Genomic DNA, 23132 nt, shown 5'->3' on the forward strand with positions numbered 1-23132 from the left:
AGCCATGTTCCAAAAATATCATGGCATGGGGCACCAATGATTCACACATTGTACCCATGTGGACAATTAAACCCGTGACGCTTTAACTACTAGGATACCCCAAAAATTAGGGATCATGAATATCGGGGGAATATTTTCATGAAATTGTGCGCTCAGTCTTCACAACAATAAAACACCCCCCCCTCCAAATATTCATAATCCCCAACTATTATCATTCAGTATATTATCTGGCATGATTGGTTTAATGACAGGTAAATGGTACCCCAAACAGCGTGTGAAATTTTAAAAATTGCCAGACTGCTATCAGGACTCACAAATGTAAGAAGCTGCAGGCCCTGACTAACATAGTCAGACCCTCAATTAACAAGAGTCATCAGAAAGATGACATATCCCCCCAGCAGCTGTCTGTAAAGTAACCACTAGTAAATGTGCAATTCTGTATGTAATGAGTCAACAGTTGAATGTTCTTTAAGAAGCATACATTGTTAACCCACTGAATGGTTTTCGAATTCTGGCCATAAAAATTGTAAAAAATAAAAATTTCGTAATTTTTTTTTATCAAAAGGCACCACTTCAGTATGTGCCTGATAGATTTGCCAAGTTTCGATCAAATACACTGAATGGTTTTCGAATTCTGCCCGGGAAACGAACCCCATCCCCAATTGAGTCTATGTCCAACTTCATTCCATAAAAATTTAAAACATTTTTTTTAGAAAAATCCCAAAATATCAAAAGGCACCACTTCAGTATGTGCCTGATAGATTTGCCAAGTTTCGATCAAATACACTGAATGGTTTTGATTTTTTGCCCCGGAAAAGGAAATGATTAGGGACGGACAGACGGAGGGACAGACAGACTGGCTGATTACGGAGAGACAGACGGAGGGACAGACAGACTGGCTGATCCCGCATTATATGCTGGGGGGATAAAAAAAACTGCAGCTTATTGTGACAAATAAATCTACAGGTACATTCACTGCAGGTCATAAGGACAACACACATTTGAAACTATCAGCCCGACACGAGAGCTACTTGTCACGGGCCCACGGGCAGGTGCTTATTTCAAACACTGACCCCCAAACCACCATCTTAATACCTTGCTAATGTACAAATGTGTCATTAGTGAGTGAGTGAGTGAGTGAGTATGGTCTTACGCCGCTTTTAGCAATATTCCAGCAATATCACGGTGGGGGACACCAGAAATGGGCTTCACACATTGTACCCATGTGGGGAATCGAACCCGGGTCTTCAGCGTGACGAGGAAATGCTTTAACCACTAGGCTACCCGACCGCCCATAATGTGTCATTAAACTTCCGTACTACCAATGTAACAATTCAATGGAGGTTTAGTGACATCTTAATGCATGAAATAAGTTTCCTAGAAACATGACCCCACTCCACAAAACTGTTTTAGGGCTACATGGGGACATTGACGTGGCAGGCTTGATCGCTCTGTAAGTTTTGGGATGGACAGTTTCCGGAAGGCTGGCTGTACCAACATAACAGCAATTCGAGGCTTTTTTTGACCGGACTCTTTTTCGAATCTACTTGCCAAGTGCACTCGCCACTCTTGATTGTCTTGAAAGAGGTGATGAGTCTCTGATGAGTTCTGGGGCGGTCGGGTAGCCCCGTGGTTAAAGCGTTCGCTCGTCACGCTGAAGACCCGGGTTCGATTCCCGACATGGGTACAATGTGTGAAGCCCATTTCTGGTGTCCCCCGCCGTGATATTGCTGGAATATTGCTAAAAGCGGCGTAAAACCATACTCACTCACTCCGATGAGTTCTTGAATCCGGAATAGTGGTGGAAGCTGGCAGGAATTCGGTGTTTCCAAATAGGTATCCATACTGCACTTGGCAAGTAGATTCAAAGTCACCAAAAGTCACCATGTAACACTCCATAGGACTATGGTTGTCGTAAGAGGTGACTATGGTTGTCGTAAGAGGCGACTATGCTTGTCGTAAGAGGCGACTATGCTTGTCATAAGAGGCGTCTATGCTTGTCGTAAGAGGCGACTATGCTTGTCGTAAGAGGCGACTATGCTTGTCGTAAGAGGCGACTATGCTTGTCGTAAGAGGTTACTATGCTTGTCGTAAGAGGTGACTATGCTTGTCTATGGTTGTCGTAAGAGGTGACTATGCTTGTGGTAAGAGGTGACTATGCTTGTGGTAAGAGGTGACTATGCTTGTGGTAAGAGGTGACTATGCTTGTCGTAAGAGGTGACTATGCTATGTAAGAGGTGACTATGCTTGTGGTAAGAGGTGACTATGCTTGTCGTAAGAGGTGACTATGCTTGTCGTAAGAGGCGACTATGGTTGTCATAAGAGGCGTATTTGCTTGTCGTAAGAGGCGACTATGGTTGTCGTAAGAGGCGACTATGCTTGTCGTAAGAGGCGACTATGCTTGTCGTAAGAGGTGACTATGCTTGTCGTAAGAGGTGACTTTGCTTGTCGTAAGAGTTTACTATGCTTGTCGTAAGAGGTGACTATTATCGGGTGGTCAGGCTCCCTGACTTGGTTGATGCATGTCATTGATCCCAATTGCTTGGATCGATGCTCATGATATTAATCACTGGATTGTCTGGATTGACTTGATTATTTACAGACCGCCGTCATATAGCTGGAGTACTGCTGAGTGCGGCGTTAAACAACAAACCAACCAACCAACCATACTACAAAGAGGTTAACTCTTTGGTGTTGGTTAAGATATTGAGTGAACTGGCATGGGTTGAGTTCTCTGCTTTGAGTGGGTTATAGATCTGGATGTAGGAGACACAGAAAAGAGTCCTTAAGTAATGTATGAAGCTGTATATATGCTCAAAAAATGTTTCGTATTGTACATCGTTATATTTTACTTGCATATATGACAGGCACATCGATGTGCACAGCACAGTGTAAGCCACATAGATGACTTGGATATCCATAAAGTAAAACTTAGACCAAGCATTGTGGGGTCTAGTTCTAAACCGCACACTATGGCAATAAAGTTGGATTTAGAAAAGGGTAATTTTCAAGTCTGTTGTCCCTAAAACTTGAAAAACACACTTCAGTGGATTTTCTTCCTTTTTTCTGTCAGTCTTACCCCTTGTACAGACCCTCACACAAATGTATCATCACCCATCTTACCCCTCATACAGACCCTCACACAGACCCTCACACAAATGTATCATCCTCCATCTTACCCCTCATACAGACCCTCACACAACTGTATCATCACCCATCTTACCCTTCATACAGACCCTTACACAAATGTATCATCACCCATCTTACCCTTCATACAGACCCTTACACAACTGTATCATCACCCATCTCACCCTTCATACAGACCCTCACACAACTGTATCATCACCCATCTTACCCTTCATACAGACCCTCACACAACTGTATCATCACCCATCTTACCCTTCATACAGACCCTCAAACAACTGTATCATCACCCATCTTACCCCTCATACAGACCCTCACACAACTGTATCATCACCCATCTTACCCCTCATACAGACCCTTACACAACTGTATCATATCCCATCTTACCCCTCATACAGACCCTTACACAACTGTATCATCACCCATCTTACCCCTCATACAGACCCTCACACAAATGTGTCATCACCCATCTTACCCCTCATACAGACCCTTACACAACTGTATCATCACCCATCTTACCCTTCATACAGACCCTCACACAAATGTGTCATCACCCATCTTACCCTTCATACAGACCCTTACACAACTGTATCATCACCCATCTTACCCCTCATACAGACCCTTACACAACTGTATCATCACCCATCTTACCCCTCATACAGACCCTTACACAACTGTATCATCACCCATCTTACCCCTCATACAGACCCTCACACAAATGTGTCATCACCCATCTTACCCCTCATACAGACCCTTACACAACTGTATCATCACCCATCTTACCCTTCATACAGACCCTCACACAACCGTATCATCACCCATCTTACCCTTCATACAGACCCTTACACAACTGTATCATCACCCATCTTACCCTTCATACAGACCCTCAAACAACTGTATCATCACCCATCTTACCCCTCATACAGACCCTCACACAACTGTATCATCACCCATCTTACCCCTCATACAGACCCTTACACAACTGTATCATCACCCATCTTACCCCTCATACAGACCCTTACACAACTGTATCATCACCCATCTTACCCCTCATACAGACCCTCACACAAATGTGTCATCACCCATCTTACCCCTCATACAGACCCTCACACAAATGTATCATCACCCATCTTACCCTTCATACAGACCCTCACACAACTGTATCATCACCCATCTCACCCCTCATACAGACCCTCACACAACTATATCATCACCAATCTTACCCCTCATACAGACCCTCACACACATGTATCATCACCCATCTTACCCTTCATACAGACCCTCACACAACTGTATCATCACCCATCTCACCCTTCATACAGACCCTCAAACAACTGTATCATCACCCATCTTACCCCTCATACAGACCCTCACACAACTGTATCATCACCCATCTTACCCCTCATACAGACCCACACACAAATGTATCATTACCCATGTATTATCATACCAGTTACCCCTCATAGAGACCCTCACACAACTGTAATGTCAACTATGCATCCCTTAGTAGAGACCCCCTACACACAAAAATGCCTTAATACCCTTCATTTGGACCCTCCCAGTCATGTTATTGTACTGAACCAGATGCCTATTGATTCTATACACAGGCATATCTCCTCCCCCTTTGAGAGCCTCAATGTATTGCACCACCAAGCGAGTCAGGATATATAGCCTATATTTCCCCACTGATCACTGGGTCAGGCTTAGTCGTGTGGTTACTTCGATTGCTCAGAAATATGCTTACCTGTCATGGGTCCATACCGAGGTGCAACCAGCGTACAGAAGAAGAGGAGGCGGGTTCCAAGCCCCGTGGTTCTACCACTGACGCTACCCTGACACCCACTTTTGGGTCAAAATCTTATAAAATGTGTCAAATTGTGAGTGATGGTATGCAAAACTGTTGCGAAGAAATTCTGGGTTCAAGTCTCCGTATTGCAAAAAGCCATTTTTGCTTGTAAATATTTTACATTACACCTTTTTTTTGTTCATACCACAAACAAAAAGTGGATTTTGTCAAATAACATATTTAGGTCATCGAGCGACATGACAAAATGGACATTTTCATGAGAAATGGGGTTTAATGTCGCGTCCAAGATTATTGCACTTATATAGCGACGTGCATGCACGTGTTTGTGTGGCTGCTTTGTACTAGTCCGGACTGATGCTGATTTATAGTGCTAGGTCACTGAGATACCATGCCGCAGTTTAACATGAATACCCCACTCAGACACAGTATACGGACTCCGAGCCGACCAGTCCTTGTTTTAGGCCCTTAATGCCGAGCGCCAGACAGGGTAACAACAAGTACCATCTTTTAACGTCTTTTGGTATGAGGCAGTCGGGGATCGAACCCTGGACCTTCCGCTCTCCGGGCGGACGCTCTACCACTAGACCACTGAGGCAACAACAACACCATTGTGCAAATCAGGCAGAACAAAAGTAAGGTGTCATTTCACTCGAAATATCAGTTGTATTTTTGCAGCAAGCCAGGGTTGCTGAAGACCTATTCTAACTTGGATCTTCACGGGTAAACTTTATATGTGTTCATAATGTATCTTGACGGATCGTCGGCTATTTCAGAGAAGATGGTCCCCAAAACTTGGAAACACATATGAGTTTGCCATAGTCTGATTGGTTGAAAAACATGTCTAGATAGATATGTTCAGAAACATTATGGTTGGTTGGCTGGTTTGTTGTTTAATGCAGCACTCGGCAATATTCCAGCTATATGACGGCAGTCTGTAAATAGTGAGTGAGTTATTATTTAACGTCACATGGGCTGTCTGTAAATAATTGAGTCTGGACCAGACAATCCAGTGATTAATGTCATGAGCATCGATCTGCGCAATTGGGATCAATGACATGCATCAACTAAGTCAGCGAGCCTGACCACCCCATCCCGTTAGTCGTCTCTTACGACAAGCATAGTCGCCTTTTACGGCAAGCATGGGTTGCTGAAGACCTATTCTACCCCGGATCTTCACGGGTCAGAAACATAATGGACTTTCCATGTGGTATCATGTTTATTACTCAACATAAACAAATATTTTATTCCCAAGATGAGAAGAGCATGGAATTCAAATAAAATATCTGCATTAATTATTAGATTTTCATCTCTGGTTTTGGTGATCACAAATTATCTGACTTGATTTGCTGCACTTGTTGGTTTAACATACCACTAAATGTTGGGCTGGCCAGTCCCATTGATTATGATTGAGTTTCCAAGAAATCCAACATTAAGAAACTGATTGACATGCAAAAGAGAGGCCCTCCAAAATATTTTTGATGGAAAGGGTGTCTTAATGTCCTTCAAAACTGGCGGTGGTTTTGATTTCTAGGTAATATGAGTTATCTCCCTTACCCTTCACTTATGCTGACGTTTGATTGGTCGGTAAAATGTAAATGAAAATCAAGGGCAGGTAATTTCTGATTGCAAAACCCACGGGAATGGAACTAGGGGTTAGCGGAGGTTTACTGAAATGCTAGACCTGGAGATATAGAACATGGGTTTACGCCTCTTTTAGCAATATTCCAGCAATGTCACGGCAGGGGACACCAGAAATGGGCCTCACACATTGTACCCATGTGGGGAATTGAACCCGGGCCTTCGGCATGATGACCAAATGCCTTAACCACTAGACTATCCCACTGCCCACTTATACATATGTAATCCACAGCTTTATATTAGACAATCCCAAAAGCAGTTAAGATTCTGAACACTGAAACCTAAATAGTAAATTCATTAAGCAACATTTTACTTACTTTTTGGTTTACCAATTCTACTGACTACAGCCCAAAACTGTCAAACAAATTTAAAATTGTTCGTGTATAGATAGAGGTCATCATGCGAGTGTGTTTGGGGATGGTAAATATCCTGTATTAGAAATACTGTAAATCTTGAAATTAACGTGAGCATGAATTAAATAAATTGCAAGTGGTCTTTGCTCGCATTATTAAACAATGCATTTATATCAACAATAAGACATTTTGGACAGCAGAAATACCAACTCAGACATACGCTGAAAACAAACAACTATGTATTCCACATCACTGTTTATTGAGCAGCACTTGTAACAAGTACATAAACAATGCCATTCAAACACTAATTACACTGATGATCACTGCTGGGGTCAAGACAAGCGTTCTACTCACTCATGTCATCACTGATCAAACCTGCAAGTCCAGACAGACGCCACCCACGCAACATGGTGTCTTTGTTCTTTGCGACTGCGTCAAAGGCTGACACGAGCCAGCGCGCATGTATTGTTTTAGCGGAAGTGCTCTAATCAGTGCTAATCAGCGGTGCTATTTGGTGTGTGATTGGATTAATGTAAGGTTGGATTAAGGTGAGGATTCACCTGTAAACCTGACAGAGGACATTTTCGTTAGATATAAATCCACTGATGCTTGAGAGGAGGGGTAGTCGCATTCATATTGAGTCGCATTATTGACTAGGGGCCAGCGGTCGCATTCTTTTGGAGACGCATTAATTTCACGTTTACAGTACATAGTATAAGCTGCAACAGGTATATGAGAGGTACATGGGGTTTTATGCATCCCTCGTTAGGTTTTATACCACTCGCCAACTTTATCTTATATCACTCCAAGTATGTGAGTCTCACTCCAAGTATGTGAGTCTCAATCCAAGTACGTGAGTCCCACTCTAAGTATGTGAGTCTCACTCCAAGTACGGAAGTCTCCCTCCAAGTACGGGAGTCTCACTTCAAGAATGTGAGTCTAACTCCAAGTATGTGAGTCTTAGTCCAAGTATGTGAGTCTCACTCCAAGTATGTGAGTCTTAGTCCAAGTATGTGAGTCTCACTCCAAGTACGGAAGTCTCCCTCCAAGTACGGGAGTCTCACTTCAAGAATGTGAGTCTCACTCCAAGTATGTGAGTCTTAGTCCAAGTATGTGAGTCTCACTCCAAGTACGGAAGTCTCCCTCCAAGTACGGGAGTCTCACTTCAAGAATGTGAGTCTCACTCCAAGTATGTGAGTCTTAGTCCAAGTATGTGAGTCTCACTCCAAGTATGTGAGTCTTAGTCCAAGTATGTGAGTCTCACTCCAAGTACGGAAGTCTCACTCCAAGTATGTGAGTCACTCCAAGTATGTGAGTCTCACTCCAAGTATGTGAGTCTCACTCCAAGTACAGGAGTCTCACTCCAAGTATGAGAGTCTCACTCCAAGTGTGTGAGTCTCACTCCAAGTATGTGAGTCTCACTCCAAGTACGGGAGTCTCACTCCAAGTACAGGAGTCTCACTCCAAGTACAGGAGTCTCACTCCAAGTACAGGAGTCTCACTCCAAGTACGGGAGTCTCACTCCAAGTACGTGAGTCTCACTCCAAGTATGTGAGTCTCACTCCAAGTACGGAAGTCTCCCTACAAGTACGGGAGTCTCACTTCAAGAATGTGAGTCTAACTCCAAGTATGTGAGTCTTAGTCCAAGTATGTGAGTCTCACTCCAAGTATGTGAGTCTTAGTCCAAGTATGTGAGTCTCACTCCAAGTACGGAAGTCTCCCTCCAAGTACGGGAGTCTCACTTCAAGAATGTGAGTCTCACTCCAAGTATGTGAGTCTTAGTCCAAGTATGTGAGTCTCACTCCAAGTACGGAAGTCTCCCTCCAAGTACGGGAGTCTCACTTCAAGAATGTGAGTCTCACTCCAAGTATGTGAGTCTTAGTCCAAGTATGTGAGTCTCACTCCAAGTATGTGAGTCTTAGTCCAAGTATGTGAGTCTCACTCCAAGTACGGAAGTCTCACTCCAAGTATGTGAGTCACTCCAAGTATGTGAGTCTCACTCCAAGTATGTGAGTCTCACTCCAAGTACAGGAGTCTCACTCCAAGTATGAGAGTCTCACTCCAAGTGTGTGAGTCTCACTCCAAGTATGTGAGTCTCACTCCAAGTACGGGAGTCTCACTCCAAGTACAGGAGTCTCACTCCAAGTACAGGAGTCTCACTCCAAGTACAGGAGTCTCACTCCAAGTACGGGAGTCTCACTTCAAGTACGTGAGTCTCACTCCAAGTGTGTGAGTCTCACTCCAAGTACAGGAGTCTCACTCCAAGTACAGGAGTCTCACTTCAAGTATGTGAGTCTCACTCCAAGTACGGGAGTCTCACTCAAAGTACAGGAGTCTCACTCCAAGTACAGGAGTCTCACTCCAAGTACAGGAGTCTCACTCCAAGTACGGGAGTCTCACTCCAAGTAAGGGAGTCTCACTCCCAAGTACGGGAGTCTCACTCCAAGTACGTGAGTCTCATGCCAAGTACGGGAGTCTCACTCCAAGTATGTGATTTACATCTCACTCCCTGAACACATCTGGGGCTGACAGCTGTACAGTCAACACATGTTCCCCTACACTTGCCACGATACCCAAGGGGAGAATTTAATTACCATGGATTTTCATTTTCCCTTCTTACTCATGATTCTTATATTAAACATGATGCAATACCGTAAATAACTCAATCAATGATACAAAAACACCTCAAACACTTCTACAATCATTTTAGTTTTATTTATGATTTTGAGGATTTGAACCTCTTCATTTCCAAAAGGAGGATTTCCAACACATGTAGCTGAAAATGTGAACCTCATGAAACTGTACCTATGTATTTCTCCAAAGGGGTTAGACAGGATTGCGGCTGTGGTCCTTGCCGACACATAAAACCAACCTGAGATGAGACACAGGCCAGTAGATGTCGACGCTATCAACTTGGGTGAGCAAACCGAACATTACGAAGTAACCATCTGCCAGAGCCTGTCCCCACCAGTACCCCACAAATTAAGGCTTATATATACTGACTAACATTGTCGGTTCCCTTGCGACATATGCAGCCACAGTAGGACTATATATACTGAATGTAGGACGGATATGTTTGGAAATGGATATTAGAATGGTAAACTTTACATTTGGGACAAAATATTATCTGACTGATTTCCACAATGGCGGCTCAAAGATCTAGGTCATATTCTGACGTCACAGTTTTATGGACAAATTTAGGTCAGATTTTCTTCTGACTTGTACTACGTAGGAAGGAAAACACTCAGTTTCATGACAGTGTGTGACCCTCTACCGACTACGATTGTTGGAGTTGTTTAGAGTCCCTGCTCCACTTGACCTGATTGTTAGAGTTTATTTTTAGACCCTGTTAGACTTGACCTGCCTTGGACAAGGAGATAGTCACAGCTAGCTGCACACGGGTCAAATGGATGACTTCAGAACACATGGTTGATTGAAGCCATAGACTCCTATTGATACTGTGTCAGCCTTAGACTGGTGTGTGCCTCCCTCTGAATAGGTGACAGCAACCTGAAACTTGGGGGCGTTTATCCCTAGACTGTCGCACAGTCTCTGACCCATATTATTTTCCCTTCCGCCCAGGCTTAACTGTAATGCTGTAGCCCTAAATGAGGCAAGTCTAGATTTTCCTCAAGTTTAATCTCCCATTCAACAGGCTCCTTTTCAATTTAAATGCAGTTGTTTGTTTCACGGATGTTTTGTTTGTTTGTCTTTTGTTTAACGCCTCACTCAGCAATATTCCAGCTGTGTGACGACGTTTCACGGATGTACATACATATATGTACGTCTTTGCTTGTTTTTATCAAAATAACATATTTTCAGACTTTAAGGATTAGTCTAGGTCAAACCAACATTGAAAGGGACACCTCAGGATAGTGAAAAAAACTCACTGACTATTGAACTATAAAAAAGCATTTTTCTTCATTTAAAGGTTTTTTTTACCATTTCTTCTTGTTTTTTAGGCACACCTGCCCTTAATTTTGCAAATGTTATAAAAACAGTTATAGACCTCGTGTTTAATAGTAAGTATGAATATTTGAATATTTGTTTACAGTATTCATATCACTGCGTCACACTCTGATAATGACACCAGTGCTGTGTGTATTGATCTCTGGGATATAAATAGCTTGACCTGTGGGTATACACAGCTTATATTCCCGGGTATATAGAGTTTATATTTCCCTCCCTACCATGGTACAGGCTTGGCTGTGTGGTTACTTCGATGAATACATCCCGGCCCTTTGGCTAGAATCTGTTTCTACCCCACTGCTGCTGTTTCCCTGGAGACATGGTAGTGAGACCACAGGCGCTGTCCTGTCACCTGTTTTAGGGTGTCGTCATGGTTATTGTTATGTGGTTATCACAAAGAATACTTGATTTGAACTACAAAAGACTTGCGGCCTCAGAAGAAACAAGTTCAAACCTCAAATTTGACAATTATTTTTTTTCAATTTATTTTGAGGGAAAATGTATTTTTGTTTAATTATTCTAAGCAAAATTCATTCGAGCTAGAGTGCAAAGCAGGACAAGCTTGGCTTTGTCACATTCATGACATCTTCATAAGCTTATTTTTACATAAAACCGCTACTGCGAAAGAAATATTATCACTATAAAAAAAATTAAAAAATCTGATTGTAAAACATAAAATATAATTGTAAATTAATAATTATTTTAATGAAATTGAAAATCAAAATTTTTTTTATGAAATTGTAAATCTAATACTTTTGCATGAAAATTTCAATTCAAGATGTAATTCATGAAATTTTGAATTTATCAATCTTTAAAATAAATGAAACGAAATATAAAATTAAATAATCTTCACCCAAATGGGATTTGAACTCGCAATCACCAGGTCATGAAGTGATCTTATCACATGTTCATGTGTCCAGACACCCCACAAGCCCCGTCAGCTGGACACACAACAACCATGGCATTTTCCAACCCTGGGGAAAAAGTGGGCAGGATGGCATCCATGGCCTCTGAGTCAACCGACTCGACCGAAGGTCTTTCTTTGGTAAAGGAAACGAAGTAACCATTAGACTGTCGCCTACCCAGGATAAGAACAGGACATGATTACAGGTGTATGTTGTGTGCAGTCGGCTGGACTTTGTACTGCTGTAATACATCTACAAGCCCAAAGTAATGCAGGCCTCAGATGAAACCCACGAGCATGTGTATGGTGCTGACAAATCTAAAACATAATTGGGGAGAACTGGGATTCGAACTCACGGTCATAGGTTTCTGGCGTGCCATGGGATGCAACTCTGCACAGCGAGTTTGTCTGGACACCCTGTTAATGGGGACAATCTGTTTGTCTGGGTGCCCGGTTTCTCAGGACAACCTGTAAAACTGGACACTCTGTTAATCTGGACACCCTGTTAATCTGGACAATCTGTTTGTCTGGATGCCCGGTTTCTCAGGACAACCTGTAAGACTGGACACTCTGTTAATCTGGACAACCTGTTAATCTGGACAACATGTTTGTCGGACACCCTGTTAATCTGGGCAACATGTTTGTCTGGACACCCTGTTAATCTGGACAACCTGTTAGACTGGAAACCTTGTTTGTCTGGACACCCTGTCAATCTTGAAACCCTGTCAATCTGGACACCTTGTCAGACTGGACACCTTGTTAGTCTAATAACCCACAATAATTTTCACAACAATTTCCCTCTCAAAAAGTCCCTCACCACAATGTCACAATATATTAGTATGGTATTTCCTGCCATCAGCAATTCCGCAGATATTCGTCACAACATCTAAACAGTACATCAGTGAAGCACAAAATCATGAATATTGATATACTTTAACTATCATAGGCAATTCAGCAACTATTCACGGCAACAGCCACCAGGGTGACACTAAACCCTGAAACAGCACTATGACTACCACCTATATATAGCACAGCTCACTATATAACAGCCTTGTATTGAGCACTCTGCAGTATTGAGCACCAAAAATACTACACCCATCCCAAAAAATCTACCCACTCTTGGCATTCATTCCAAATCTCAAAATTTCAAAATTACTATATAAGCAACCCCTAAACCCCCCCTCCTGGGTTCCACAAACGCACTTTTCCCCTTTTTCGGAAACACATTAAATGGCCTGGCTGGGCCCGTGTGCGACATACGCTTGCAGTCGGAAAGCGCACGTTAAATCTCCAATATAAGTCAGTACGGAAACTCTGCAGCGAGGTAGGCCAGCGAGGTAGGTAGGTGTGGGTACTTCGTTCACTTCACCGGGAACCCTTCACAGACACTGACATGTGTTTTCTCATGGACATGTGTTTCCTCATGGAAACACGAGACCCACTGACGCTGACATGTTTCCTCATGGAAACACGAGACCCACTGATGCTGACATGTGTTTCCTCATGGAAACACGAGACCCACTGACGCTGTCCTGTCTTTAGGCATCTTGAATGTTGACACCAAGGCTAAAAATGACTGTTTCTGTCAACTGTCTTCAATTTTTAGTCTTTCTGTCACTACCACTGTTCTACCATGAAGTTCTAGGTTCAAATCCTGCATTTTTGGAGGACAATTTTTTCCCTCAAAATTAGGATATTTATTCATTTGGCTGAAAATCATATTATGTCATCACGTGAATGAGCGTATATTTTTAACGACCTTTAAAATGTTTTAAAGATGCTTCGCTAAGAGATCAATGGCTCCAACAGTACTACATCTTAGGAGATTCACATTACCTCCAGCCATGAAGATCCAGGTTAGAATAGGTCTAATCGCTGTATATAATATATATAGCGTTGTATATAATCGCTCCATATAATCGCTGCATATAATCTCTGTATATAATCTCTGAATATAATTGCTGTATATGATTGCTGTATATAATCTCTGAACATAATCGCTGTATATATAGCTACTGTATATAATCTCTGTATATAATCACAGTACATAATCTCTGTATATAATTGCTGTATATAATCTCTGTATATAATCTATGTAAATAACCCCTGTATATAATCACAGTACATAATCTCTGTATATAATCACTGTATATAAACCCCCGTATATAATCTCTGTACATTATCGCTGTAAATATAACTACTTTATATAACTACTGTATATAATCTCTGTATATAATCTCTGTATATAATCACAGTACATAATCAATGTATAACATCGCTGTATACAATTTGTGTATATAATCGCTGTATATAATCACTGTATATAATCTCTGTATATAATCACAGTACATTATCAATGTATAACATCGCTGTATACAATTTGTGTATATAATCGCTGTATATAATCACTGTATATAATCTCTGTATATAATCACAGGACAAAATCTCTGTATATAATTGCTGTATATAATCGCTGTATATAATCACTGTATATAACCCCCGTATATAATCTCTGTACATAATCTCTGTATATAATTGCTGTATATAATCACAGTACATAATCTCTGTATATAATTGCTGTATATAATCACTGTATATAATCTCTCTATATAACCCCTGTATATAATCACAGTACATAAGCTCTGAATATAATTGCTGTATATAATCTCTGTACATAATCTCTGTATATAATCTCTGTATATAATCTCTGTACATTATCTCTGTATATAATTGCTGTATATAATCTCTGTGCATAATCAATGTATAACATCGCTGTATAAAATCACTGTATATAATCTCTGTATATAATCTCTGTATATAATCACAGTACATAATCTCTGTATATAATTGCTGTATATAATCTCTGTACATAATCAATGCATAACATCGCTGTAAACAATCTCTGTACATAATCTCTGTACATAATCTCTGTACATAATCGCTGAAAATAATCAGCTTTGTAGAAGTGGTGCATATATACATGCAGACACTTTCTTTCCAAAGCGAAAACATTTCCACAAACAATTCATCAACAGAAATTGAATGACAACAAATCTGTTCTGAGACACACCATTTAGTCCCATATTAACAGTTAATTTTATTACTAAACAGTGACCAGCTTATCTATATAAACAGTATATTATTTGAATTTATAGTCCATTTCATTTCCAGTCTTATTATTCAACATCTAATAAAATATATATTTCATTTTCGGCAAAAGTGTGTGGGAACTGATTACCTAATCACAACAATTGTGGGACAAGTCATCTATTAGAGGGGGTTTGTGATTGGTGTATATGACAGGGCATATTTCGCTCAACCCCTCCCCCCCATTTTATGTAGGATTCTTCATCCCCCCCCCAAAATACATGTAACATTTTTATGCCCCCCCTCCCTATGAAACATGATCAGTACCTGATCAGTAATGTTCAAATTTCTAACTGTTTTATTAGAGAAATGTGTCATTTTTTCATTCCACCTCAACCCGCCCCCTCCCCTCCCCATCCTTCAATGTGTCATTTTTTCATTACAAAATACAACATATATGTGCACTATGTATAATAACATACCTGAACAAAAAATATTGAAAAAATATAACATAAATTTAGGCATACAAAATATAAGACAAAATGCATGAGATTTCCCAAGTATGGATCAACTATCAAAGCATGTTATGAAATCCACACACCAGTACACTGATGGTGCTGATATGCATATGTCAATGTAAAGCCAGGACCAGCGGATACTGGCACAGCTAAGGGGCATTACTCTGCACATCACTGTCCTTGAGTCAGCACCTTAAGACTGGTACAACAATGGATGACAGAGATCCATTATAGTAAAAGAAAAGACAAACCCCATCTTTTGTACCTTGGAGATCTTAGATTTAGTCCAAAACTGAGAATACTCAATATTGGTACTGCAGGAATTTACGTCTGGTACATTCTCAATCCATGACAAGAGTTACCTACCTTGACATCCTCCAGGTGGACCTCAGGGTCTTTTGTGTGCCAGTCCAATATGGCCGTCTCCTTGGAGTTCAGCAGAATCTGAAACAGGATTCATCCTGGCTTAGCTGACCAAAGTTTTACGTTTTTAAGGCTTTCTTGGGATATTTTTAAGGTTTTCAGAAACATTGGCAAGGCCATCAGCAGACATTCTCAAAGCCATCAGCAGACATTCTCAAAGCCATCAGCAGACATTATCAAAGCCATCAGCAGACATTCTCAAAGCCATCAGCAGACATTCTCAAAGCCATCAGCAGACATTCTCAAAGCCATCAGCAGACATTCTCAAAGCCATCAGCAGACATTATCAAAGCCATCAGCAGACATTCTCAAAGCCATCAGCAGACATTCTCAAAGCCATCAGCAGACATTATCAAAGCCATCAGCAGACATTCTCAAAGCCATCAGCAGACATTCTCAAAGCCATCAGCAGACATTCTCAAAGCCATCAGCAGACATTCTCAAGGCCATCAGCAGCAATTCTCAAAGCCATCAGCAGACATTCTCAAGGCCATCAGCAGATATTTTCAAGGCCATCAGCTGACATTATCAAAGCCATCAGCAGACATTCTCAAAGCCATCAGCAGACATTCCTCAAGTCATCAGCAGACATTCTCAAAGCCATCAGCAGACATTCCTCAAGTCATCAGCAGACATTATCAAAGCCATCAGCAGACATTCTCAAAGCCATCAGCAGACATTCCTCAAGTCATCAGCAGACATTCTCAAAGCCATCAGCAGACATTCTCAAAGCCATCAGCAGACATTCTCAAGGCCATTAGCAGACATTATCAAAGCCACCAGCAGACATTCTCAAAGCCATCAGCAGACATTATCAAAGCCATCAGCAGACATTCTCAAGGCCATCAGCAGACATTATCAAAGCCATCAGCAGACATTCTCAAAGCCATCAGCAGACATTCTCAAAGCCATCAGCAGACATTCTCAAAGCCATCAGCAGACATTCTCAAGGCCATCAGCAGCAATTCTCAAAGCCATCAGCAGACATTCTCAAGGCCATCAGCAGATATTTTCAAGGCCATCAGCTGACATTATCAAAGCCATCAGCAGACATTCTCAAAGCCATCAGCAGACATTCCTCAAGTCATCAGCAGACATTCTCAAAGCCATCAGCAGACATTCCTCAAGTCATCAGCAGACATTATCAAAGCCATCAGCAGACATTCTCAAAGCCATCAGCAGACATTCCTCAAGTCATCAGCAGACATTCTCAAAGCCATCAGCAGACATTCTCAAAGCCATCAGCAGACATTCTCAAGGCCATTAGCAGACATTATCAAAGCCACCAGCAGACATTCTCAAAGCCATCAGCAGACATTATCAAAGCCATCAGCAGACATTCCCAAGTGTGTGTGGGTGTGTGTGCATGCACATGTGTTTGGGTGTGTTAAAACGTGTGTACATACATGTGTGTGTGAAAATGTGTGTGCATGCATGTGTATGTGAGTGTGTGTGTGAAAATGAGTGTGCATGCATGTGTGTGTGTGAAAATGTGTGTGCATGCATGTATGTGTGTGTGCAAAAATGTGTGTGTATGCATGTGTGTGTGTGGAAATGTGTGTGCATGCATGTGTGTGTGTGAAAACGTGTGTGCATGCATGTGTGTGTGAGTGAAAATGTGTGTGCATGTATGTGTGTGTGTAAAAAACATGTGTGCATGCATGTGTGTGAGTGTGTGTGAAAATGTGTGTGCATGCATGTGTGTGAGCATGCGTGTGTGAGAGTGAAAACGTGTGTGCATGTATGTGTGTGTGTGTGAAAATGTGTGTGCATGCATGTGTGTGAGAGAGTGTGTGAAAATGTGTGTGCCTGCATGTATGTGTGAGTGTGTGTGAAAACGTGTGTGCATGCATGTGTGTGTGAGTGTGTGTGTGTGAAAACGTGTGTGCATGCAGGCATGTGTTTGAGTGTGTGTGCATGCATGTGTGTGTGAGTGTGAGTGCGTGTGTGCATGCATACGTGTGTGAGTGTGTGTGTAAAAACGTGTGCATGCATGTGTGTGTGCAGGCAATTGTGCGTGTGTGTGATGTACTAGGCCAGGACTTCTGCCGGTGTTACAGTGCTAGCAATGTACACAACACCCACCTGTGCCCTGTCCGTGACGTGGCCAGGCAGTTTGAGCAGTGTGCCTGGCTGGTGGAGGGTTTTCCTGTAGACAATGTAGCCATAGCTCTGTCCCACCCCACTGATCAGCTTGATGCTCTCCATGTGATCTGGTCGCTTCACTTCCAGCGATGACTGTCGGGGAAACACAAGCGTTAGTAACCTACACAATGAGGGGCCAACCACTGAACATTCTTTGTAGTGAGGGGTTGGGTCTTGAGGGATTTTTAAAAAAAAGAAGGTTTCTAAGAAATAAAAGGCGCTGACTGAAATAAATATCTCTGTCTTAAATTTGTTGGATGTTTTTTTGTTTTTTTAACACTGCACAGCTATATGACATCGGTCAGTAAGTGAGTGAGTTGGGTTTAACGCCGCTTTTAACATTATTCCAGTTATATCACTGCGTGTCAGCTTAGTGTGGGAGGAAAGCCCGAAGTGATGCAGGTCTCAGACGTTTACCACTTCTGTGAAACCCACGAGCACGGGTATGGTGCTGAAAAAACTAGAACCATAATTGGGGCGATCTGGGATTCGAACCCACAATCATAGGTTTCTGGCGTGCCCAAGGGACACAACTCTGCACATCGAATTGCAGCGCCTTAGACCAGTGGGCCCCGGAGAGGAGACAGAGAGAGATTGATTTCATTGATGCTGCATAGTAATTCATGCAGCTATTCACAGTGATTCATTGAATGGCTCTTCTAACATTGTGCCATACGAATGAGGTTCCAAATGAAGCTATGGTAGTGTTAATAATGATAGAATGGAGTTATTGAACACTGTATAATGCAGGATGATACTGTAGGGCCTCCCACACTGAATTGTTTGTTGTTTAATGCTGCACTCAGATATTCCTGCAAGATGACCGTGGTGTGTAAATAATTGAGTCAGGTCCAGACAATCCAGTGATTGACACCATGAACAACACCCCACACTAGGGCTGGGACAGGTCACTCGAGTACCCGGGTCGGGTGGGTCCTGAGTAGGACCTGGGTACCCACAGGACTACCCGGACCCGTGATTAGTCACGTGATATATATTGTTTAATGACAAATACTATATAAAACTCTATGGTCGCTATAAGTCACTAATGTTCCCATTTCTTTCTGACAATGCACCCATCCCTTCAGACTTTTATATGTTTGAATAAAGATAAACCTTCATGCATTAAACTCCAGTGTATGCATGAGCGGGTTGTTTTACACGTTTTATCTAAGTACATTTTGCCAGGGCTACGGTAAAACTTTTCCAAATCGGACAGTTTGAATACCTACAGCGGGTACCCGGGTGGGGTCGGGTAATAGGGTGGTGGGTACCCGGGTAGTAAATTTTGACCCGTCCCAGCCCTACCCCACACTGTCGGGGTACAAATGCCCCAAAAGGGGAGATAATCTGAGCTCTCACAGTTATCTCCACAAAATATGAACGGCAAATCAATGACCACCTACATCCAGTAATCATAATCGACAACCTGCCCCAGTTGCCATAGTTACACGTACCTCCATTAGACTCATCATCGTATGCCAGGGGAGATAACTGTCTATTGCCAGGTGGCCTGCAAATACAACATTAACAAAGATTACAATAACATTGAACACAGGGCTCATTAAATCTAGCATATTTACAAGGAAACATACAAAATTATTTCAACGTAATTTAAAAAACTAAACTGAACCTAAATAAAGTGAAGGTTAAGAAAAATATTTCTTTCTTTATTACTATGTCAAAAATAAAAAACTGGTCTGGTAATTAATTGGTCCATCAATCAGATGAATATGCTACTGACAAAATTAGTTCAACATGTCTAGGACGAGGGGTGGCGGAAAAGCTCTGAGCCAATCTACGAACAATGTACACCCATAACAGATTGCATGTACAGTAGAACATGGATATAACGAACTGGAAGGGACCAGAGAAATCAGTTCGTTACATACGTTGTTTGTTATATACGTTTTTGCTCGGAAATGTCCGCCATCTTGGATAAAACAAAACACAATACACGCAATTGCAGCATTGTCTACCATGAGAGCATGTGCAAATGAAGTGATACTCCGACACAATCCCGTGAAATTTATGTTCGTCTTACAGACTCAATTAGTCCAGTGACAAGTAAGATTAACATAAAGCAAGTTTAACAAGGTTGATTCACCGCTGTTTACGTACAGCCAATCGTCAGTGACACTCGACACTGAGATAGATTTCTCAGTTCGCTATACACGTGACTATAATCAGTGGTATTTGGACTTGTCGAGGATCAAATATCTGTTCGCTATATACGTTAGTTCGCTGTAGAGAGTTTGTTATGTACATATATTTTATATGATAATATAGAGGAGATGAAACGGGATTTTGTAACAGTTCATTGTATCAGATTGTTCACTCTATCCGTGTTCGTTATATCCGTGTTCTACTGTATTAAGTACAATACTTTCCATGACAGGCTGCAGTTGAACCAAATACACAACCAGGCTGCATATTTCTGCACACATCAAAGTGACTAGGTGTTCTCTGTTGATGAAAAACTTGACTGCCATGTTTCAAGTAGAATCTTCAACTTCAAGGGCTGACTCCAACAGTCATGCATGCAGACATGGTGTCAACTTTAGGGCATGATGCTCCCTCCATTGCCAGTGTTCAGAGGTGGGCGGCAGAGTTCATGGGGGGAAGAGGGAGCTCGAAGATGATCCACGATGAGAAACACCTTCAAGATGAGAAACACCTTCAAGATGAGAAACACCTTCAAGATGAGAAACACCTTCAAGATGAGAAGCACCTTCAAGATCAGAAACACCTTCAAGATCAGAAACACCTTCAAGATCAGAAACACCTTCAAGAAGAGAAGCACCTTCAAGATCAGAAACACGTTCAAGATCAGAAACACCTTCAAGATCAGAAACACTTTCAAGATCAGAAACACCTTCACGTGCCACTACATGATATGAGTGTGGATGATGGACGACTCACAACACATCACATAGGCAACAGTCATCCATGTGGACATGGTGTTAAATTTAGGGGACGATGCTCCCTACTTCGCCACTGTTCAGAGCTGGGCAGTGGACTTCAAGAGAGAGACCACGAGGACCTTTAACTGCCACCACTAAGGAACATGTGGATCATTATGGATGATTGATGATCCCACCACACGTCACACAGCCAATACAGCAGGCATCTCATGAGAGAGTTGAGAACATTCTAAAGAAGGAACGAGGCCTGAAAATGGTTTCAGAACTCTGTTTCCAAGGCTTCTGCCTCCCGATCAGTAAGACTCCGGTTTCATAATCTCGTGTGAGAATTGAGCATGATATTGGCCATTAATGGTCTGACATTTCCACCAGTTGATTTCCTTGGAATCCCAGAACACTGAAGCCATCACCTTGCCAACTGAAGCCATCACCTTGCCAGCTGATGGAACAGGCTCAATCTGATATAAATCAGATCTTAGTTCTTGCTACCAATAAACAAAGATCTGAGGACAAATGTCATGAAAGGTGTGTTGTCAATCACATTAGTGTCAAAAGGGACAGAGAATTCAATGAAATAAATGATTTCAGTTGATTTATCAAAAAGACAAAGATCAGGTTTGTTGGCCTGGATACATCTGAGGCTGTATACAGGCCTAGTCCAAAGAATTTTATATGTATCATTTTCCATAATGCCCACTACATATCCTGGATCGTAGCATGGATGGACCTCTGTGTCAAAACCACAAGCATGGCGAAGATGGTAAAACGATTATCAAGCTCTGAACACTAGATTTTCTTAAGACTACCTTTGTTTTCTGCCCGAAGTTTGTCTTTGGTTCTGGAGTTTGTCTCTAACCTGCATCCCTCCATACATTCCGGTATAGGCTTGACCTTCCACGACCTGGTCAATAACTCATTCCACAAATAAACTGACCGATCCTCTCTCTTCTACCTTGCCACGTTTCAGGTGAAAAGAATGTTGCATTTGTCAAGACCAAGAACATGCCAATACCATTAGAAAAGGACTCGGCAATGAGAATCTGTTTTTTAGTGTGTATCCTCCATTGGTAATAAGTTCAAGGTCATCCATGTAAAGAAGGTGAGTAAGGGGTGATGGGGATCTGTGCTGAAGAGGTCCAGGATGATAACCTTCCTCTTTGATAAGCAAAAAGCTTAAAGGAATTAGTGCCAGACAGAAAAGCAAAGGGCTAAAAGAATCGCCCTGAAATATTCCTCTTCTAGTAGAAATGGGTTCCGAAGTCACCACCTGCCCCTGCGAATACATCTCAAGTTGAGTTGACCAGCAAGTCATTAACCACATGAGGAAAACAAGTAGTCGCTCGGGGAGGTCAATATACAGAATCACAAGCTTTTCTGTAGTCTATCCAACACATTGAGGGGTTGCAGTGGTACGTTTTAGCCTCTTCAAGGATCATTTTCTGAACTAGCATCTGGATCCTTACAACCCCAGCATCCCTTTCTGGCTCCTTTCTGGACCATGTACATAATGTCATTGGAAGCGCAGTACGATGACACAAGATCTGTAAGACACCCTGTAAATAGTTTGTACTGTGTATTCAGACAAGTAATAGCGCAGGAGTTTTGGGGATCAGTCAAATCACCTTTCTTTGGGAGAAGTATTGTTCGACCTTTGCACAACCAAGGTGGAACATCCACGGTATCCACAAGAGAATTTAAACAGTGATGTAATGACGTTTTGACACATGGGAACAGTTTCCAATACCTGTTTCGAATACCAATAGTTCAAGGTCATCCATGTAAAGGAGTTTATGATGTTATGGTATATTCTTCTTCTTCTTCTTCTAGATTATGCTTGTTGTAAAAGGCGACTAACCGGATCGGGTGGTCAGGCTCGCTGACTTGGTTGATACATGTCATCGATCACAATTTCGTAGATCGATGCTCATGATGTCAATCACTGGATTGTCTGGTCCAGACTCGATTATTTTACAGACTGCCGTCATAGAGCTGGAACATTGCTGAGTGCGGCGTTAAACAACAGACAAACAAACAAAACAAAACTTATTATTATTATTATTATTATTATTATTATTATAGTATTAATTTTTCTATTGTCACACCATCATCATGATCCATTGTTGTTGGTCTTTTTGTTTCTCTTCAATCATTACCATGATCTTTCTTCTTCTTCTTATTCTTATCATTATTTCTTTTTTAAATTAACACCAGTGGAAATCA

At 41.7% G+C, this 23132-nt stretch overlaps 1 protein-coding gene across 1 annotated transcript in view; it reads right to left on the reverse strand.

The window, feature by feature from the left end:
- LOC124126605 (beta-galactosidase-1-like protein 2) overlaps positions 1-23132 on the reverse strand; it is an 82120-nt gene that overhangs the window by 9702 nt on the left and 49286 nt on the right. Inside the window, exons 11-13 of the mRNA XM_048398181.1 lie at positions 19446-19501; positions 17929-18081; positions 15787-15864 (exon numbers count right to left, since the gene is read on the reverse strand). Of these exons, the coding sequence (XP_048254138.1) occupies positions 15787-15864; positions 17929-18081; positions 19446-19501 (287 nt within the window). The remainder of the gene's footprint in view (positions 1-15786; positions 15865-17928; positions 18082-19445; positions 19502-23132) is intronic.

Source organism: Haliotis rufescens, unplaced genomic scaffold, assembly GCF_023055435.1.
Source record: "Haliotis rufescens isolate VD_foot unplaced genomic scaffold, xgHalRufe1.0.p SCAF_18, whole genome shotgun sequence".
Lineage (NCBI taxonomy): Eukaryota > Metazoa > Mollusca > Gastropoda > Lepetellida > Haliotidae > Haliotis > Haliotis rufescens.